Below are 22,139 nucleotides of genomic sequence, written 5' to 3'. Positions count from 1 at the left end.
GCTTGAGTCATTCAGCGGTAATTAGGAGACCACAGTAGGCTGCCTGATTTGGGCTCCTAGGTAACAGGATGGATAGACAAACACACAAGTGTAAAGAGATGAACAGCAGCTCCCATTAATAAGCATAAGCCTGGCACCTGCCATCAATCCACAGAGAACAAATGCATGACTCACATTACTGAATACTCACTTTAGCTTGACTGTGTAAAAAGAAAAATATAATCAAGCAGGGACTTGGAATGGACGAAAAAGCTCTCCTGGTTTAAATTAGGCGTCAGTCGTGGTTTGGTCCAGAACATCAAAAAGCACTGAAAACCAGGTCTATGGCCATTTTTTGGGAGTATCTTTGGTTGTCAAGAGTTTTATTTCCCATCCAACTGAGTACCTAGCAAGAGCAACCCAGACAGGGAAATCCAACAAGGGCTTACCTTATAAGCTTTCTCCCAGCTCTAAGCATGTAATTGGCAGCCACGGATGTTGCCTTTGATGAGTTCCTAGAGCACACTGCTGACCTCAAAGCCAGGGACCCCAATCTGCAATAGTGGGGGACAGAGAGGACTGTTCATGGTGATAAGACACCAGGTGACTCTTCTGGAATGGGATAACACCATGAGGTCTGAGGACTCAATACTCCCTTGCTTTATAGTATAATCCTGGGCTTACCGAAAATACTGACATTTTTTATGCATGTGTATAATTCAGCACTCAACGTGTGTAAAATTCACTTGAGTCTTGAGTAAACTACTGGGTGTCCTATCAACAGGCCAACTTTAACTTATTCTTAGGGTGTAACCAAGCAAAGCAGGGACACTGCCCTCTCGTTTTTAAAGAGAATTTGTTATTTCAAATTAATATCAAAGTTATCGTCATGAGAAAAAAATAAAACCTTTATTGGACTTTGTTACATTTACTTTACAGTTTAGTATTGCTTTTACCTTAAAGGACATAAGGTGGGGGATGGTACACGGTAATGTTCTGGAAGTTCAGGACCTTTAAAAGTCTTAATCTGGCTGGCCCTGCTTTAAGGAAAATGAGGTGATTGCTTTTCAATGGCAAAGTAAGGGGCTACACCTCCCCGAACTGCCCCCCAAATCCCTGGCAACTTTATCTCTGAACCACGGCATAAGGTACTGGTTTAAATGGTGGCGGTTCCAACACTTCATATCAAGCCCTGTTTCCTGACCCCTCACCTACAGCTCAACTGAGACTGTCCCCTCTACATCCCATCTGTTTAATTCTGTAAGAACACCTCAAATCTAACCTCCACCAGATTATGGCTGAATATCTCTGACCTTTGACTATTGTCCAGTCTCATATTAGCCCACATGGAGATTAGCAGCTACCACCAGATGGTGCTTAAAATGGGTTAAGCACTCTGCAAAGTAGTTTTACTCCCTAAACAATCTTGTACTAAGATAAACTTTCAAACAAAGGAAACACTGAGGCTCAGACAGCTTGTCATTTGCCCAAGGTCATAAAGCATAGTATATACTCAGTAAGTATTAACTGACCAGTCTGACTGGTAGAAAATGACAAAGCTTGTTTGCAAACCTGAACAGTCTGACTCTTAGCCATCTTGAGGGACCACCTCCCATCTTTCTTCTAGCGCAAATTGTTCCTCCCCTTCCGGTTTTTCTCACCATACAAACAGAACCACCATACACTCAGGTGATTAAACCAGCATCACTCAGGAATCTACCTCTCCCCCATAGCTAATCAATTGCCGAGTTAAAATTTTTAATTACTCAGTAGCTCTCAGCTGTCAGTTTCTCTCCATCCTCACTTTGACTTCTTTGTTTCAGATCTTATTATATGGACTGCCCCTGGCCTCATGTCCCTAAATCCATTCTCCATATATCAGCCACAGTGACTGAAGACATCATTCGTCCACGTCACTCGGAATATGTGAATATGTTCCCAGTTGCCCTCGCATGAGGTCCAAACTCTTCAGTGTGGTTTACAAAGCCCTTCGTGACCTAGTCCCTGCCCACTTCTCCCCTTTACAGCTTCACTGAACTTTTTTTTTTTTATCTCCCTACCCTTAACATACCGTTTAGGCTACGCTTCAGCAATGCCATTCCCCTTCCCCATTTCTCTTTTATTAGCTAACTCCTAACATTTCTTGGCTTAGACAACACTTTTTCCAAGAAGCCTACCATGACAGACACCCCAACCTAGCACCTCTACTTTGAGTTCTCTGCAATTCCTAAATCACAACACTAATCACAACACGTTGTACTACCTGTCAGCTCATTATACCCTACTCGAAACTCTAAGTCCAAGATGGCAGAGCCGCTGTCTGTCACGTTTCAAGGTGCATCCCAGAACCTGACGGGGCCTGGTACAGAACGCTCAGTAAATCTTCCCTGAGTGAACTGTCCTGTTCTACCGCCCTGTGTGCTACCTCTCCCGAAGAAGTTTCCCGACAGCGCTTACCTTCTCTCTCGTCTACCCAAGTGTCTTGCCCAGAAAAGATATTTAGTACCATTTCCAGATGAGTCCAAGACTTTACTCACCAGCCAGACCTTAAGTTTTAGAAGGAACAGGAGCATTCTGCAAGATGATTTATAAACCTGACTGTCCATATGTCCAAAAAAAATGAAAAACATAGAATGGCTGCTAACTGATAAAAGCTGTTAAAGAAAGGGCCTTAAAAGCTTGTCTTTCTATTTTAATCAAATACCTTTATAGTGCAAATATAATAAATTCACATGCATTATACTTTTACATACTCATAGCAAGATAATTACATAGACTAAAGTTGCACGGTTTTCCCAAGTGAATCTTCAGTTTAACCAAACCTACAAAGCATTTAATTGAAATTAACATTTCTGGCAAAGCCACAGGCTTAAATCAAGCAGCATCAAGGCTGTAGTATAAAACAAAGTAAATGAAAAAACTCAAGATACAGAAACAGTAGCCATACCAGCAACCCCTCTTCTGGGGCAAGACCCATGTACTCCTCTCCCCAAGCACTATGAGTTTAAGCACTGAACAAAGGGCTTGTTTCACACAAGACTTTCATAGAAGAAAACTGTCATAGAAATGCATTGTTATAATTATTACAATTACTATGCTTTTTAAAGATTTTGCAATAGAAATATATTAACGACGGCCTCAAATATCCAACATTTTTCTGTCTTACACGTTAAATCAAAGTTGTAGGAACCTACAAGTCTTAATAAAGAACTCTCTTCACAGCACAGCTGTAGTTCACTTTAAAAGGCCAAACGTTCCCTTTACTCTATATCCTTACAAATAAACATAATATAAACTAAAAGTTCTGATCCTGCATCAAGCATCATTCACTCTTGCCCTCTGATATAAACCTGGATATAGTCTTATTTGCAGAGAGTTTGCTTAATATATTAGTTGAAGCAAAAGTAAAAGGGATGTGAGCTTTCAGCAAAGGAGACCTTTATGAATTTCAGTGGTGTCCTTGGCACTCAAAGCTTCAGCTGAAGTCTCGACCAGTGAGGACGAGCGGAGCCACAAGGGTCCAGACGTAGAGGAGGAGGCAGACCCAGCTGGAACTGATCTTGACCCACACAGCTGGCCACTTGCTGGTCATGGTCTGGAAGTTTGCATCAGGGCTAAGAAAACAGCAGAGAGGTAGGTAAAGGAGCCTAATATCAGCATTCAGCAGCCCCTCAGCAAAAGCTAAGAAATGCTCCAGTGAAATTCGACTGACACGACTCCCTAGTAAGTTTCTAGAAGAGACTTGAGAAAGCTGTGATTTTTAGTTTTTATGAACAGGGGACTCTGCCTCTCAAAACAGCTTTTATCTTCTTGCTTCTTCATGAAGAACCGTGACTATTCCTTGCAAAAAGTTCTTCAGGAACATCTGGCTCTTCTACATATTGGTCAAAGTCTAGATTGAAATGACCTCCCTGAAACTCTCCTTCCTTACCACATGATTACTTTGATCAGAATACTCTATACGGACATCTCTAGACAGAGAAAAATCAGGGAACAAAGACAAGTCAGCTCACTTAATGTCATGATTTTCTCTCTCAAGTAACTCAAGTTTGGAAGGGCTTCCCATGATTTTCACTGTAAGAATTCCAACTGGATTTCAAATGCAAGAGGAGAAAAAGTCAAAAGTATTTCAGAAAAGAGCACTGAACACAACTTCATTATAAGGGTAAAGAAAGGGGATTCTGAAGTCAGGGCAATGGATAGAGACTCTATAGGCAACCCCAAGGGGCTAAGTGTTTTTCCCTCGATTCTCTCTCTCTCTGCCTCCTACCTGTACCAGTTGGTCAGGGTCATCATGATGTACAAGGAAGCCGAGCAGAGCATGAGGTGGAATATGGAGTAGTTGTACTGCACGCCCTCTCGCTCGTTGTCCACAGCCCGCCGAGGCCGTCCATCGTCCTCATCGCTGGCGCCGTTGGCAGTCGTATCACGGAGGATCACGCTGTCACTTCCTGACAGGGTCAGCTTACTTACTTGGCTATTGCTGGCATTGCGGATGCTGGAGAGTGACCCCAAGAAGGTAAGTCAGAAAGGGGCCATTGGGCTTCCCTGGTGGCGCAGTGGTTGAGAATCCGCCTGCCGATGCAGGGGACACGGGTTCATGCCCCGGTCCGGGAAGATCCCACATGCCACGGAGCGGCTGGGTCCGTGAGCCATGGCCGCTGAGCCTGCGCGTCCGGAGCCTGTGCTCCGCAACGGGAGGGGCCACAGCAGTGAGAGGCCCGCGTACCGCAAAAAAAAAAAAAAAAAGAAAGGGGCCATGAAGACGAAATGCTGTCACTGGCCTACACACATGAAGGTTATTTCTGAACTGCTCCTGCTTTGGGGACCGAAGGGCTTCTGAAGGGTTTGCTTAAAGTTGTGAACTGCTGCCTGTCATCACAAGACAGAGACAGTACTCTCATCAGTTACAATTTGAGGGTTTAACTGCCTAGGAGTTTCCCCAAACATACTATGCTCTCAATGTCTGTTTCCAGGACTTCACAAGTACCTCTCTCCTTTGCTTGGAATGCACTGCCCACCTTCCCCCAGCTAACTTAATCACCCTTTAAATTCTCTGATCATGCTGTGCCCTCTAGGAGGTCTTCCCTGGCATCGCCCTATCACTAGGCTGGATTAAATTCCCACAGCTCCTTACTCGTCACTTACTGTTCCTGTCTTCCTTGCTATTCATAGAACTTTTTGACAACAATGACCTTAGTCATCTATGCATTTCTAGTACACAGCAGATACTCACTAAAAGTTTGTTAAATGACTGAATAAAAAAGTACATACAAATAAAGGTCAAAACCCACATGAACATCTCAACAGACATTGAAAAAGCATTTGACAAAAATCTAGATATTTTTTTCATGATAAAAACTCCAAACAGAAATAGAGAAAAACTTCCTCAAACTGATAAAGGGCATCTATCAAAAAGTCAGGGTTAACATCATACTTAATAGTGAAAGACTAAAAGCTTTGTCCCCAAGATCAAGAATCAAAGGAAAACAAAAACAGTCACAGACAGTATGAAAACAAATGAACATAGCTGTATGCCAATAAAACTTTATTTACAAAAACAGGAAGCCAGCCTAGGGGCTTCCCTGGTGGCGCAGTGGTTGAAAGTCCGCCTGCCGATGCAGGGGACACGGGTTTGTGCCCCGGTCCGGGAGGATCCCACATGCCACGGAGCGGCTGGGCCCGTGAGCCATGGCCGCTGGGCCTGCGCGTCCGGAGCCTGTGCTCCGCAACGGGAGAGACCACAACAGTGAAAGGCCCGCGTACCGCAAAAAAAAAAGAGGAAGCCAGCCCAAAGGGCTGTTATTTGCCAACCCATATTTTAAGCAATCATTAAAAAAAGAAAAAAGAGGCTTCCCTGGTGGCGCACTGGTTGAGAGTCCACCTGCCGATGCAGAGGACACGGGTTCGTGCCCCGGTCCGGGAAGATCCCACATGCCGCGGAGTGGCTGGGCCCGTGAGCCATGGCTGCTGAGCCTGCGCGTCCGGAGCCTGTGCTCCACAACGGGAGAGGCCACAACAGTGAGAGGCCCATGTACCACAAAAAAAAAAAAAAAAAAAAAAAGAGAAAAAAGGATAAATCTACACATTATGTACAAAGCTATCCAAATTATGACAAATTCATAGGTATTTCAGAACAGTATATATACTGTTCTATAGAATGCTCCCAATTTATTTATTTATTTTTGCGGTACGCGGGCCTCTCACCATTGTGGCCTCTCCCGTTGCGGAGCACAGGCTCCGGACGTGCAGGCTCAGCGGCCATGGCTCATGGGCCCAGCCGCTCCGTGGCATGTGGGATCTTCCCGAACCGGGGCACGAACCCGTGTCCCTTGCATCAGCAGGCGGACTCTCAACCACTGTGCCACCAGGGAAGCCTGCTCCCAATTTATTTTTTAAAAATTAGATATCAAGTGATATAAATAAAATTATGTATGTAACTATTTATAAAAATATGCATAATTACATACATACAGATAGGTCAATAGACAGTAAGTATAAGCAAAGGAAAAAAGCCTGAAATAATATGTAGCAAAATGTTAATCATAGAAGAGGTAAATTTAGAGGAAGGACCATTTTATTTCCTACTGTTCTCACTTAAGCTATTAATTTATATAAATATATCCTTGCCCATTTTTATTATTTCATATTTTAAAATTATTAAAGTAACATACACTTACACAGACAATATCAATAAAAATGGGTGGGAGAATGAGTGAACGCTGCTAACATAGGTTATATCTGGTGTCCTGGATTAACTACAGACTAACATTTCATGTATAAAATTCTGTAGTTGTTTAAATGTTATTTACAGTGATCAGAAAATAAAGATTGTTTTAAGAAAAAATAAGCCAACCAATTTTCAGAGCCACTATTCTAGCTAATCTAGGGTCAGGTAAGGGCTTTATCCTCCTATACAAAGGAGAACTGTATCTCTTAGTAAGCCTGGGAGGAATTATTTGATGAGAGGATTTACTGAACTCAAAGAATGTACACAGCAGGGTAACTGAAGCAAGTCAATGACTTTAATAAGAAAGAGTTAAATTTTTGTAATTCTTCTCACTGTTTTTTGAAAGCAAAATAGCTTCTTCACTCTATTACTAACGTTCATAAGAATCTTGTCCTAAGTACTTTTTAACTTACCTAGAATACAAAAGGGAGAGAACAAAGACGACCAGCCCAATAAAGTTCTCTTTATTCAGAGAAGGCCCACTCTGCGATGGTGCAGCCGGAGTAGGGACAAGAGCAGTTGCTTTTGCAGGAGCCAAGGTTGGTGAGGTCATGTGCATAATGATGCTCAATAGGCCAGGGTTGCAGGAATGATCTGAAAATGAGAAATTGTTTATATCTTTCGGTATAAGTCATCTTGGTCCAAAAGGATTTGAGGGGTGTGCTAGACATCACTCATTTGTGATTTAAAACATGGGAATGCTACACTTCAAAGAACCTGCAGCTGGGCAGTCAGTAACGCATCTGTGTTGCAACCAGAGACTTAGTTTTAGAAAAAAAGAAATGAAACTACAACAACAAAGTATTGTCAAATATCATAAATGTCAATCTTGATTTCACTGGGTTTGAAATTTAACTGGCAAGTCTTTTTGGCTCTATAGTTGTGCTTAAAGCACAAGGAGTTTACACAGACTTAGAGAACAAACTTATGGTTACCAGGGGGGAGGGGTGGGGGGAAGGGATAGTTAGGGAGGTTGGGACTGACATGTACATACTGCTATATTTAAAATGGATAACCAACAATGACCTACTGTACGGCACAGGACACTCTGCTCAATATTATATAACAACCTAAATGGGAAAATGTATAACTGAATCACTTTGCTATACACCTGAAACTATCACAACCCTGTTAATCAACTATACTCCAATATAAAATAAAAAGTTAAAAAAAAGACTAATTTGTTTGCAAAATAAGGTTAGATTCAATAAACTTGGCCTGGTTAGCCAAAAAAAAAAAAAAAAAAAAGCACAAGGAGTTTATCCCTAGTTTTGTTTCTACATAGTTACACAGGAATACAATAAAAATAAGTTGAGTCATCACTGAATGGTCTGAAATAATGGTTTTCCTTGAAAAGGAGTCCATAAAATACCCCCACTGAGAAACAATCCCATAAGATCAACAAAAGGAGATTTCCTGCAGCTGTTTCTTCTAGAGCCTGTACCACCAAAGTAACACTCAATTAAAGTAATTCTACAAAGGGCCAAAACAATGTTGCCTTGTTCAGCTCTTAACTAGTTTGACTTAGTCCAGGGAAAAGCCTGGACTATATAAAGGACTGTGGTCCTTTAGGCTGTCAGCTCTGAATAGCTATGAATAGACATGGAGAATAAAACCTGAAAGGTAAATACTGTGGACACTGTACATTTAAGTGAAGTTTTTTGTCTGTTCATTTGTTTGTCTGACATTTGCTCCAGCTCTAGTTTCTGCGCCCACCAAAGGAGTAATTTCTTACTTTCTTTTTTCTTTTTCTTTTTTTTCGGTCTGCGTGGCGCGCCTTGTGGGATCTTAGCTTGCCGACCAGGGATCAAACCCAGACCCACAGAAGTGAAAGCATGGAGTCCTAACCACTGGACTTCCAGGGAAATTCTCATTTCTTACTTTCTTTTCATCAAATGAATGCGTTATTAAAACTCCCTTACCAGGTTCATTGGACATGGCTGACCATGTGAGGTACATGGTGTAGAGGGTGATGACAGAGGACTGCAGGAGGCCAGAACGAGGCTGGTGTTCCTACAGAATCAAAAAGAAAACAATGCCATAGGAATTGCAAGGGCTGAATTTCTAAAACCCAGCATACTTCCTGGGACCCACTGAATTGTTATTAACTGAGAACCTTTCAATTCTGCTTGACAGTTGAGAGATGACAAGTAACCTTTCAGTTTTGAGTTAGCTTGAAAAAGAACCAAGAAAGAGGAGGCATGTACTACTGGTTCTCAGGCATTTCATAATCCTGGAAATTCCTGTATATCATACAAAGGCTTAGATTTACTACTAGTTCCTTGGTATAGTGAAATCTAAGCTAAGCTTTGCCACTGGCTAGCTTGGTGACCCATCACCTCTCTGGAACTTCGGTTTTCTCACTCTTAAAAGGAGAGGTGGGCTTCCCTGGTGGCGCAGTGGTTAAGAATCTGCCTGCCAATGCAGGGGACACGGGTTCGAGCCCTGGTCCGGGAAGATCCCACATGCCGCGGAGCAACTAAGCCCGTGCGCCACAACTACTGAGCCTGCACTCTAGAGCCCGCGAGCCACAACGACTGAAGCCCACATGCCTAGAGCCGGTGCTCCGCAACAAGAGAAGCCACCGCAATGAGAAGTCTGCGCACCACAACGAAGAGTAGCCCCCTGCTCGCTGCAACTAGAGAAAGCCCGCGCCCAGCGACAAAGACCCAATGCAGCCATAAATAAATAATTTTTTTTTTTTAAAAAAGGAGAGGTGATGTCTAGATGTTCTTTTCATACCTAAATTCACATCTGAATTTTAAAAATATTGTATTTAAATGAGGAAACTCAGGAGCATGAGCTGTGTTTTAAATATTAAAATCAATTATTTTTTCTAGTTGAATTCCCCTAAAATATCTTTGCTAAAGATTCCTAAGAATCATTCTCATGATATAAACAATTTTATAAGAATGATAAATTCTCAAGTTACATAGTTCTTTTCCTTAAATAATAGGGAAATTATTCATTTACTGGCCCTCAATGGCACATTTTAGAGTGATTAAGTTATAATTAAGAAGACTTTATCGTGTTGAAGTAGAAAAATGTTTAAGTAGATAAACTTGGACATAAATTCGTACAATAGGTTACCTAGGTTTCAAGTTTAGCGTTAATTAAAAATCCTTCACAGGAGGAAGAAGCAGAAATCACAACCATACCTGAATTTTTGGATGGATTGACATAATAGAAACCACAATGCAAAGGATCAGATTAAAACTGATGAAGAACTTGTTTTCTGTGCAGCCATCTGGTTTGGTGTAGTATGTGTAGAGCAATACGACAGAGATGATTGACAGGATATAAAACATGCTTGTGACAGACAGTAAAGCTAGAAAAAAGAAAACAAACATGAATGCCCACAATCATAACAAACTCTTATACTAACGAGGACCAATTTTCACCCTATTTAACGTAGCATAATGCAGTATGGCTCTCACAGGGGTTTAGATACCTACCCGCATACCAGCACCTTGGGTTCCCCTCTTCCATTCGATTTACCCATGATTCATTCCAAGAGTGAGCAAAGTCCACCAACAGCACCAGCTGGATGAGGATGAAGAAGGCAGCCCCCACCATGCCAATAAAAAACCAGGCTACAAACCAAAAGCACAGTTACTCTTCACCAAAGGAGCAACATTTCAGAATGTTACTGTCCAACATTCTAAAAAGATTTCAATTCAAGTAATAGAGAGGTAATAAAGACATTGTCTCCAGCAGTACAGCAAGATTATTGCAATTCCAAAGTCAAAGGCATTCTCTGAGAAGTGTTCTGTTGGGTTTCAGACCTTTTAAAACTTGTTCTAGCTTGTGCCAAGGGGAGCCTAGGGCCTGACATTCCAAATGGAAAAGATATAAGCCTTTCCCTTTACTTACAGGGATAAACATCACAGTGGAAATCCATAGATGTCACGATAAGGAAGCAGCTTAAGACAGGAATAGTGGAACACATGGTTACAAGTCCTTACGTTGACAAGCTCTCCCAATTAACTTGGTATTGCCAAGTGAGAAGAGAAACTATTGGCAAACGAACATATGGTTCCAGAACAGCTGAGAAGTGGGCTGAATGCCTCCCAGCTTTAATCAATCAATTAATATCTTAATATTAGTACCAAGTCATGGTAATTGGACACCATCTCATTTAATTACCAGTTCTTCAAAAATCAGTAATGAAAATGTAGCTTTAACACAATCATTTGTAGAGTTTGTATATATTATAATTGACCCCCCTAATAGTGAACCATACCTGTGGTGAAGTGGCCCCCAGGGATATAGAAAGATCCAACCATGATACCAACAATGGCAGCAATTTTGAAGAACCAAAACCTATTAAAATATAAAAGCGCATTTATGAAATGCTAATTTTTGCCCTTACACTGAGAAAAATGAATTTCTAACATGCAAAAATAAAGCACTAGCCACTTCCAACATGATTAGGCTTATTTCTTCATTTGACATGAAACTACTTCATACAATTTAAGGACAAACGTTAGCACAAAGACCAAATCATGCACATTCACAAGAAAGAAACATGTTATTTAGTATTTCCCTACTTTTAGCACTTAAAGATAGGAAGTTTTCTAGAATTCTGGAGCATAAACTAACAATGTTAGCTAAATATAAAGCAATCAACTTAGATCTGGGGGAAAGTGAATCACCGAATCCTTCTTTTACAACATGGTAAAACCATGCCCCATAGTGTTAAAAAACTCATCCTGAAACCGTGCCCCATAGTTAACAGACACTGGTGCCTAACAGAAATTCTTGAGCTTGCCTTACAGAACGGTGCTAAGGGAACAGCTGGTTAAAGAACCGCCCCCGCTTGCAGCCTTGCCTTCAAAAGGCTCATCGTAATTTTTTTTTTCAAATTTCATACTCTCCAACCTTCATATAGCCTAGATAATATACCACAAGACTCTTTTTTAACTACCCCTATAGATAACGTGCCTCTGACTTATGGGTCACTATAGTAACGGGGGCTTAAGCTGTTTTTCAGAAACTGGGAGTTAGTTTTTGTCCAGTTCAAGCTGCCTAAGACTGGTTGGGACCACTGACCCTAAAACAGGGCCTGCACAGATGTGCAATGAATAACGCTTTTGATGTCAGTGCCAAAAATGAATGATCCTTTTGATGTCCTTGGTCCTTGTCCAATTCCCTTTCCCCAAACCTAAGACTACTCTGCTCCTCTATCCCATAAATATCTAAAGCCTCTCGCCTTCGGGGAGGCGGATCTGAGGTCTGTCTTCCCGTCTCTGCTGCAAACCTCAGCATCTCAGGTTGGCTTGCTGCACGTCAGGCGATTGGACATAAATGCCTTGCCCACAATCACACAGTTCGTCACTGGGAAAGCCAGGAGCAAACCTGACTTTCAGTCAATCTTTAAAGACTGCCTTGTATGGCAGAGTGTAAAGAAAGCAGCTTTGGAGCTGGACAGACTTGAGTTTCAATCCTAGCTCCAACCCTCACTAGCTGAGACATCTCAGGCAATTTATTTAACCTCTCTGTAAAGGGGAACCGGGGATCAGGAATGGGAAGCGACAGAATACGTGAATCAGTGGCCCAAATATATTCACTATTTATCTTTCTGTATACTGTTTAAATATATCAGGTAAATGTTTCTCTTTTAACAATAGAAAGAAAAAATGTGTGTGTGTGTGTAGTGCTTAGTACAATGCTTGAACTGTTTCATAGGTGTTCCATAAAAATCTAGGCACTTTAAGCAAAGGTATTTTTTAAAAATACAGGAAAAAGACAAGATTCTCCTTGTCCACTGTACCTCTTCCATGCTGCAGGGCTCTAACTGAAAATGACGTTGAAACAACTTCCCATGTATGGTAGGTCGGAAATACATCTGGGCCACTGATTTACATACTCTACTGCTTTCATCAAAATGGCAACATTAACTGCTGAGGATGCACATCATAACATAACAAGTTAATAATAAATAATTCCTACAAACCCATTGTGTATCGCTGCTCTGGGATCTTTACTCGTTTTCACTTTTAACATGAGCAGAAAGAAGGCAAAGAAAAAGATGGCCAAGGCAAAGTTGATACGATATACGGCTTTATAACGAACCAGCACATCACAATCTTTATCCATGATTGTATCAGCCACCTTGGTTTTAAGTCCTTCATCACAGAATCCAGGAATCTGGAAAAAGCAATTTTAATGTTATGGGAATATCCACATTTAAAGAGAGATTCTATTCCACAATAGGAAAGGAAAGCCTGGATTTTTAAAACTGACCACTTAAACAACTGCAAGACTCTCCTGCGGGACTTTTCTCTTTGCCTTCCAATTCACTTACAATCTTATCACCAAATAGTATAAACAAGTTGCATTTTGAAAATAAAAGGCAAGTGCTCTCTTTCTCTTTTGTTTTCAATATTTTATTTATTGGCTGCGCTGGCTCTTAGTTGCAGCACACGGGATCTTTCATTGCAGCGTGCGGGCTCTTTGTTGCAGCCCGCGGGCTTAGTTGCTCCACTGGCATGTGGGATCTTACTTCCCCGACCAGGGATCAAACCCGCGTCCCCTGCATTGGAAGGCGGATTCTTAACCACTGGACCACCAGGGAAGTCCTGAGTGCTCTCTTTTTGGCCCTTATCTGTGGATGAGGTTATCTCCCATTTTCCTATGAGTTTTCATGCTACAACCCACTCCTTCCGAAGGTGAAGGGCTAGTCTAGTTTAAATGTTTAAAACTAAACATACAAGAAAAGATAAAGTTTTAGGGCCACTCTTTTAATAGCTTTTCCAAAGCTATTAGACTAAAGATGTTCATTCTGACTACCTTTACTCTGGGAAAAGACTGATACCTTTATATTCTGTGTCTTGACTATAACCAAAATTTAAAATCCCAACAAATCCAACAAACTTGACTTTCACAACAGTGAAGAAATAAATACTAATTACAACTAAAACTCTGCAAAATATAAAAATAATAAAAACCACTACGTTAAATAAGGTTACGGTTACTTCTACTTACCTTCTTCAGCTGAGTTTCCATCCCTTCGTGAAACATGATACAACATACAATAGTGCCCAGGAAGAGGATGAAAGCATAGATGAGGCGAGTCACAGTGGAATTCTTACTGTTGGGACAGCAACTACACAGCAAACATGACGCACCACCGCAAAGGCATGGAACCTGTAATAAGCACATCATCACCACTTGAGACCTCCTTCAGTGGACTCCTTTGTGACATCCAGAACAGAAGATGAGGCAAACCAGGCTTTGAGAGTTTTAACTGAGAACTACAGCTGGGAGGAAGTGGTTAAAAGCATGGGCTCTGGATCTGATATTATTTCTGCCACTTTACCTCAACAAGTTACATAATGTCAGCTTATTTCTCCATCTGTAAATTAAACTCAATAACAGAATCTTCCTCCCTCAGACATTGCTATATTAAATGAGCACTCAACACAGTGCCTAAAACATAGTAAAAGCCCAATAAATGTTGGTTATGTTCTCACAGACAGCATATTTTATTTAAAAACAATATATCTTAATACTAAGAAAAATAGAAACTAACTCCACTTGCTGTTTTCTGGGAATCCTAGCTACCAAATCTGATATTACAGCATAAGGCAACATTACATGGAAACCCTTATAAATAATGAAAGCAAGAGGCACTCAACTCCATTCAAGAGTAACCTGGAGTTCAAGCCTTGGTCTGGGAAGATCCCACATGCTGCGGAGCAACTAAGCCCATGCGCCACAACTGCTGAGCCTGCGCTCTAGAGCCCACAAGCCACAACTACTGAGCCCACCTGCCACAACTACTGAAGCCCATGTGCCTAGAGCCCATGCTCTACATGAGCCACAATGAGCCACAACTACTGAGCCTGCACGTCTGGAGCCTGTGCCCTGCAACAAGAGAGGCCACGACAGATGAAGAGTGGCCCCCGCTTGCCACAACTAGAGAAAGCCCTTGCACAGAAACGAAAACCCAACACAGCCAAAAATAAATAAATTAATAAAAATAGGCCAACTTAAAAAAAAAAGAGTAGCCACAACTACTGAGCCCACGTGCCACAGTTACTGAAGCCCATGTGCCTAGAGCCCGTGCTCTACACCAAGAGAAGCCACTGCAATGAGAAGCCCGCGCACAACGAAGAGTAGCCCTGCTCACCGCAACTAAAGAAAGCCCACGCACAGCAACGAAGACCCAACACAGCCAAAAATAAATAAATTAAAAAAAAAAAAAAAAAAAAGAGTAACCTGGAGATTCCTCAAAGTCAAACATAGAATTATCATATGGCCCAGTAACTCCACTCTTACATATACACCCAAAAAAACTCAAACAGGTATTCAAACAAAAACTTGTATATGAATGTTCAAAGCAGCACCATCTACAATTGTCAAAAGGCAGAAACAACCCAAATGTCCATCAACTGATGAATGGATAAGTAAAATGTGGTATACCCACAAAATGGAATGTTATTTGGCCATAAAAATGAAGTACCGATAGCTGGTACAACATAGGTGAACCTAGAAAACATCATGCTAAGTGAAAGAAGCCAGACACAAAAGGTCACATATTGTATGATTTCATTCATATGAAATATCCAGAATAGGTAAATCCAGAGATAGAAAGCAGATTAGTGGTTTCCAGAGGCTGGAGGGAGTAGAGAGAAGAGAGTAGACTGCTAAACAGAAATCGAGTTTGTCTTTGGGGTGATGAAAATGTTCTGGAATCAGACAGGTGTGATGATAGCCCAACACTGTGAATATACTAAATGTCACTGAATGTCACTTTAAAATAGTTAATTTTATGTAATGTGAATTTTACCTCAATTAAAAAAAAAAACGTAACCTCGATCTTTGGTCGGCTAAATTCTCCTAATGAGCATTCCAGATGAGAGGACATACTTTGAGTCATTCTTCTATATGCTTGATTAGGAAACCACCTGAATTGCTTTGATAGGTGACGTTATGAAGTCACATTACAAGGATAGGCTAGTTCAGAATCATCAGCAGAAGCAGCAAATGCAACGCTGGGGGATTCTGGTTTTACAGTATGGTCCCAGTAATAATCTTTTATGAGATAATGTCAGGAATACATAGCACCTAGCACAATGCCTTTCATAGCAGGGGCTCCGTATATCAAGGTAACCGTTAATATCCATAATCAAAACAGCCATGGGGAATTGACCACCCAGCCTCATCCCCAATTCTTAACTACAATCTGGGTCAAAAGACTGTAATAGAAGTCTGTATCTGGTCGCAGACAGAAATACAGACATTTTACACCTGAAAACAATGACACTAATTGCTTTGGGTTTATTTTGTCTGTACTCTCACACTCCTGACTCCCTTTAGCTATTTTTCCCCCCAGCCAATTAAATAAACTAATGATAGTTGCCTACTGTTTGCTATAGGTTGAATTGTGTCCTCCAAAATTCGTATGTTTAAGTCCTAATCCCCAGTACCTCAGCATGTGACCTTGTTTGGAAACAGGGTTGCTGCAGATGTAATTAGGTAAAATGATGTTATACTGGAGAAGAATGGGCCCCTAATCAAACATGGCTGATGTCATAAAAAGGAGAAATCTGGACACAGACATGCATCACAGGGAGAACACCATGTGAAGATGAAGGCAGAGACTGATAAAGCAAGGAACACCAAATATTGCTACCAAACCCCCAGGAACTAGGGAAGAGGCCTGGAACAGAGTCTACCTCACCACCCTCAGAGGGAACCAACCCTGCTGACACCTTAATCTCAGACTTCTAGCCTCTAAAACCATGAGACAATAAATTTCTGTAATTTAAGTCACCCATTCTGTGGTACTTTGTTATGAGGCCCTGGCAAACCAATACACCTACTTACTTGTTTATATCTTGTACCTTGAGGGGGGCCCACCTAGTGTTATATCTCTTGCACCTTTACACAGTAGGTACTCAATCTGTGGAATAAGCTTGTCCTACTATATGTTATGTCACTTCCCCCTCTCAGTAAACAACTCTATTTGAGATAGGCTGGAACCTGGGACCCTTTACCTGAGTGCTTGCACCTGGACTAACCCTTGAGCAACAGAACACAAAGAAACTATAAGGGACTCAAAATAACTGCACACATGAACGATAAGATACAAAAAAGCCACAAACCAACTGCCACTTCTGAGGTGCGCAGAGCAATAGCAGGGTACTGTGCATCATCCCTGCACAGAGCCCCACCAAGGGGGAGAGCAGATTACCTAAGCCACACCTCTTGCTCAACCCACTGATTCGCCCCTACCCATATCCCATTTAAGGAACCAGTTCCCCCATCTGTTACTTGTTTTTTCTCCCCCTTGCTTGGCTGAAATTCTCCTCTGGCCTCTCATCAATTTCAATTGATTAAAGAGTCCAAGGACCCAGGTGAGTCACATACTCTTCCTGTTGCCAAAGGGAGAGTATGTGACTGTTGCCTGTTGCCATGCTCTGTTGCCATACTCTTCCTCCAAGGCCAAAAACCTTGGAGTCATCCTCCATGCCTTCTCTTTTTCCAAAACCGTCATTCCATTTGTCAGCACATCAGCTCTTTCCTCAAAATGTATCCAGAATCTGGCCACTTTCATAGCATCCTCAGCTATCACACTGGTCCAAGCCACTACTATCATCCCTCACCTGGATTAAATGCAATAGCTCCTGTCTCGCTGCTACAGCAACCCATTCAGAACCCTTAGTATAAAAATTATTTTCAGATGAAGACATGTGAGACTCAAAAGAAGCAGAAAAAAATGCCTTCTCAGAGCTTCTCTCATCTGACCGAAAGCAGCAACTGCCATAAATTCTCTCTCTCCAAGGAAGCTTTATGGCCATGAAGAAGATAAAAAGACCTCTGCACCCACAGAAACAAGTACTATCACAAATTTTCTTATCTCCTGTTTGTTCTCCTAAAAACCCATTTGTCTTTCCTAAAGAAACCTATTTGTTATTCCCATGGAAGCCCTTTTCTGCCCCACCCAATCCTAACCCTAACCCCAATTAAGTTAGGCATATAATAAGCCCTATATTCTAACCACCCCTTTGAGTTATTCATCACTAAGAACCCCTGCATGTATGTGGGTTGCACAAGTACATGAACTCTTTTTTTCTCTTGCTGATTTGTCTTTTCTCAGTTTAATTCACAGGCCCCAACCACTAACCCATTGAGAATGGAAGTTTTTCCTCCCCTACACTGCTTTACCCTTTCTTTTCTAACATCTGTTCTCCACACAGCAACCTTGTTAAAACACTGGTCAGATCACATCATTCCTCTTTTCTGTAATGGATCCCCATAATCACATAAGAGTAAAAGCCAACGTCCTTAAATTGGCCAATGGGTATCTACGTGATTTGGCTCCCTTTACTTTTCTGACTTCATTTTCTATTATTCTTCCCCTCACTCATTCTATTCTCTGGTACACCGAATCCCTTGCTGTTCCTCTTGAACAAAAGGAATCAATAAAATATAGAAGTGATTTATAGGTAGAAATGCTTTGATGGCATCAATTCAAATCTCAGCTTTACATTAAAGCCAAAATGTGTTTCCAGTTTCAAGCTACCAATTCACGCCCTAATTAATTTCCTTCTTAACTATTTTTTTTCTAAATTTATTTTGTAAACAGTGAGTTTGACCCACTAGTAAAGTGTAAAAAAAAAAAAAGAAAAGAAAGAAAATCAACTGACCAGGATTTTTTTTTAATGTGATAGAAAAGAAAAATTGTACAGCAGAGGGCAAAGGTAAGAATTATTTCACGAAACGTGTGTCTAAATGGGTGTATTAAATCAAGCACGTAAAATTTATTTCTTACTTTGGGTCAAGGTTGAAAAACTGGAAAGCCACTACAATCTAGGCCCTTAAAAGACCAACTGCCCTTTTCATTTAAGATCAACAACCTTAAAGGATGGAAAATACATTCTGTCCCTAAGAAAAAGTAGTGGCATTAGCTGAGATAGAGTCCTTGGTCATTTAAGTCAGCTGGGGAATTAGGAAACAAGGAAATAATGTTAAGGAATCAGGCTCCTCGGAAGCGAGTGTATGAGTGAACTCATCATATTCTCTTCCATAGATCCCAAAATTCCTTTTTTAAAATACGGCGTTTACAATCTACAAAGTGATTCAACCTATTTATTCACTTCATCCTCACAACAGCTCTTGAGGCGAGGAATGCTGGGGTGATTGTCCTCATCTTAAGGTAAGCCAGAAAGAAATGACTTGTACAGGGTCCCAAAATGTTCAGGCCATGACTTCCAATTCTGAATAATAATCCACAAGGCCGTCTTTCCATTGCGCCAGAACCGCAGACAGGCCTCGGTTAAAATCTCACCTCTGCCACAGACTCTAGCTTTGGCAAATCCTGTGCTAGCGGATAAAAATATTATTCAAGCCCCACCCACCCCCGCTCAAATAAATGACGCCACCTTAAGAAGGTGCTTGGAAATGAACCAGAGAGCCCGGGCCCCGGGAGCCGAGCTCAGTCCCCTTTCCCATTCCAGCTCCGGAGGAACCCAGAGGCCGGACGGCTCGCGGGGGCGGGGCAATCAAAATTGTAAACAATAGAGGGCTGGCCTCTTACGTTCCTCCACTATCACAGAAGGCGAACCGCCTGATCCTCATTGCAGGGCATCGCGGATTTTATCCTGGACCCCCGGATACCCTCTGCAGCCCAGGGCAGGACCCCCAAACCCCGGGCCCCGGGCGCCAGGCCCGTCGGGGTCTGCGCTTGGGGAGCCCTTATCGCCCTCCCCCAAACCATAGGACCGACGCAGACACCAGACCCCGAACTCACCCAGCTGGCGAGGGAGAAGACGCCCAGCACAGCTCCCATGGTGATGCCGGTGATGGAGGTGGCCGATGCGGAAGCTCCTAGCGCGGTAGTAACTGCTGGTTGAGGCGTCTCCTCAGAAACGCGATGGTTTCTCACGCCAGAAACGTGCGGCCTGCGTCATGCGTGGCCCCGCCCACCGCCCTCGGCGGGCCTGGGGTGAGGAGGCGGGGCTAAACCGGCTGCAGGAACAGAGCCGGGTTTATTCCTTCATCTCGTTTGCATTCCCTGGGAGTCCACTGTGTCAAGATGTGGGGTACAGAAGTGCACAAGAATTTACGGCCAAGTTAAGAAGAGACTGACAATGGACAGAAACGCACCATGGCATATTGTGATGATTACTATGAAAAAGTATTACGAGGAAATATTCTTTCAGTAAAAGTGTATTTAATGCCTACTATGTAAGGAGAAGGTAATCAGTTAGGGAGTAGTCCTGGAAGGACTTTATATTTAATCTGAGGTATTTATATTAAGTCTAAGAACTGAAGGATGAGCTCAAGTTAAGCAGAAAAGATGGGCACTGTTTCCTAAAACTGTGGGATATATAAACCATTTGGGGTGACCGAAAGGATCTAAGGATGCACGTATATATAGGACATTAAGTAACACTGAAAGGCAGAGTGAGAAAGTCTTGTTTCAAACTAAAGAGAAAGTGTGTTTGCGACTGGTATGTATTTAACATTTTTCTAACATTTGCTTATCTCCCTTTTTAGCAGAGCAAAGGCTTCTAAATCTCATCAGAAGGTAACAACATCTACAGTTAAATAACATTATTTTAGGGTTTGTGTATATGTGTGTTTGTAGAAATTCTTCCACTTCTACCAAGCAATACTTGATTTCCCTTTAAGTAGTGGTGTAAATTTTCCTTTGTAAATTTAAGTAAAAACTGAGTCCATTTAAAGAAAAAATTTTGAAAAATTATTTACTTACATAACAGAACAGGTGGTATGTAGATATGGCAACAATGATGACAGTGTTCTACAAATAACTGGTGTAGGGGAACATTTACCTGGGAGTGTGAGAACCTGTAGAGTTTGGATCCTAGAATAGGTAGGTTGGGGCTTCCCTGTTGGCACAGTGGTTAAGAATCCGCCTGCCAATGCAGGGGACACGGGTTTGAGCCCTGGTCCGGGAAGATCCCACATGCCGCGGAGCAACTGAGCCCGTGCGCCACAACTACTGAGCCCGCGGGCCACAACTACTGAAGCCTGTGCACCTAGAGCCTGTGCTCCGCAACAAGAGAAGCCACCACAGTGAGAAGCCCATGCACCGCAACAAAGAGTAGCCCCCGCTCGCCGCAACTAGAAGAAAGCCCGTGCACAGAAATGAAGACCCAACTCAGCCAAAAATAAAAAAAAAATAAAAAAATAAAAAGTTAGGTTGGAAGACGCCTTAGAAATAGATTCAAATCTTTTCTTGTACAGAAATGGAAAAAGACCCAAAGTGAGATGGTTTGCCTAAAGCCACAGAAAGGGTTGATGGCTAAGGAAGAAGAATTATTCAAGCTTTCCTAATTCCCTTCTCTCTTCTGCCCCCCAAACTACTTGCCCAAGTCAGGTTGTTTCAGGACCACTGAACCTTCCAGGTAGCCCTTAAAATCCTTGCTTCTCCCTGTCTGGGTATTGTTGGACTGGGCAGAATAAAGCTAAGACTGTGATAAAGCCCAAGATCAAATTCTACCAGGAACATGCCCACAGTCAAAATGAATTAGAGTTATTTAGCTTGTTTGTTAAGGGAGAATGCATTAAGAGAAACCATGAGGTATCTTGGTAAGAGGGAGTCGGGAAGAGCTTATTGTAGGATCTGGGTCTGTGCTGGGTACCTCGAAGAGGGGTTTGAAGAAGTGGGGAACAGTTTTGAATTGGACACAGTCAAGAAGCAGAGACAATTCAATAACTATCTTAATTTTTATCCAGAAGGTAGGAGAATTAAAGCAGGGCCAGAGTTGTCACTGAAAAAGAACCAGGACCCACTCATGTTAGCCAGAAGAGGAGGATGTTGAGTCATATCTTGGTTCCTGAGTGGCCTTGTCTATTTCTTGTTCCAAATACAGGGTGACCTTGTTTGATATTTGTTTATATTCTGTGAGCACTTGTTTATGTTCCGTGAGGAACAGTGGGTCTAGCCGGCGGCTGAAGGGTTTTTCGCTTTCTGACCTGCAAGCATGAGTCCTCCCAGACGTGGGACCCTGCGCTTCTCTCAGTGTTTCTGACCCTAAGTGGTTAAGTGTGCCTTGTCTAGGTGGCAGAGGTGGGGGAGAGCGGATCTTTGAGATCCTCTTTTCCAATTTCCCACCTCCTCCTGTAAGAATCCCTCAGCAACATCTGTTCTGGGAGCACGGGGGGCCGGGAGGGCGGAGCTCACTGTCACACAGAGCAGCCCCGCCCATATTCATACCGTCAAAACTAGGTTGTTTTCCCCCCTGGAGGGAAGGAAAAATTTCCCCCGCACCTCTTAGGTTTAGTGATTGGGCCAGCTAGGCATGGAGGCTTTTATACCATTCTGACAAAGAGTGATACAATTTAAATTTGTAGAGAAGTGATAAGACAAAGGAAAGGGGTTTATGGCTCTTAGGGGGCAGCCTGTAGGAAGGTAGATATATGGGAGAAACTAATGGAAGATAAGGGTTGTTTT

At 42.2% G+C, this 22,139-nt stretch overlaps 1 protein-coding gene across 1 annotated transcript; it reads right to left on the bottom strand.

The window, feature by feature from the left end:
- Positions 1 to 866: 866 nt before the first annotated feature.
- Positions 867 to 19,627, bottom strand: SERINC3 (serine incorporator 3). Its single transcript, XM_082644807.1, has 10 exons — positions 19,470 to 19,627; positions 13,697 to 13,858; positions 12,666 to 12,859; positions 10,953 to 11,032; positions 10,165 to 10,302; positions 9,868 to 10,037; positions 8,632 to 8,722; positions 7,123 to 7,303; positions 4,250 to 4,477; positions 867 to 3,593 (listed from the first exon to the last, which is right to left on the bottom strand). Exons 1-10 carry the CDS (start codon positions 19,506 to 19,508, stop codon positions 3,455 to 3,457), a joined length of 1,422 nt encoding a protein of 473 aa, XP_082500933.1. The 5' UTR covers positions 19,509 to 19,627; the 3' UTR covers positions 867 to 3,454.
- Between the last annotated feature and the right edge of the window lie 2,512 nt (positions 19,628 to 22,139).

This window comes from Mesoplodon mirus, assembly GCF_964341445.2.
Source record: "Mesoplodon mirus genome assembly, chromosome: 15".
NCBI classification, from domain to species: Eukaryota; Metazoa; Chordata; class Mammalia; order Artiodactyla; family Ziphiidae; genus Mesoplodon; species Mesoplodon mirus.
The sequence above is the reverse complement of the archived record's forward strand: the minus strand, read 5'-3'. Positions and strand labels throughout refer to the sequence as shown.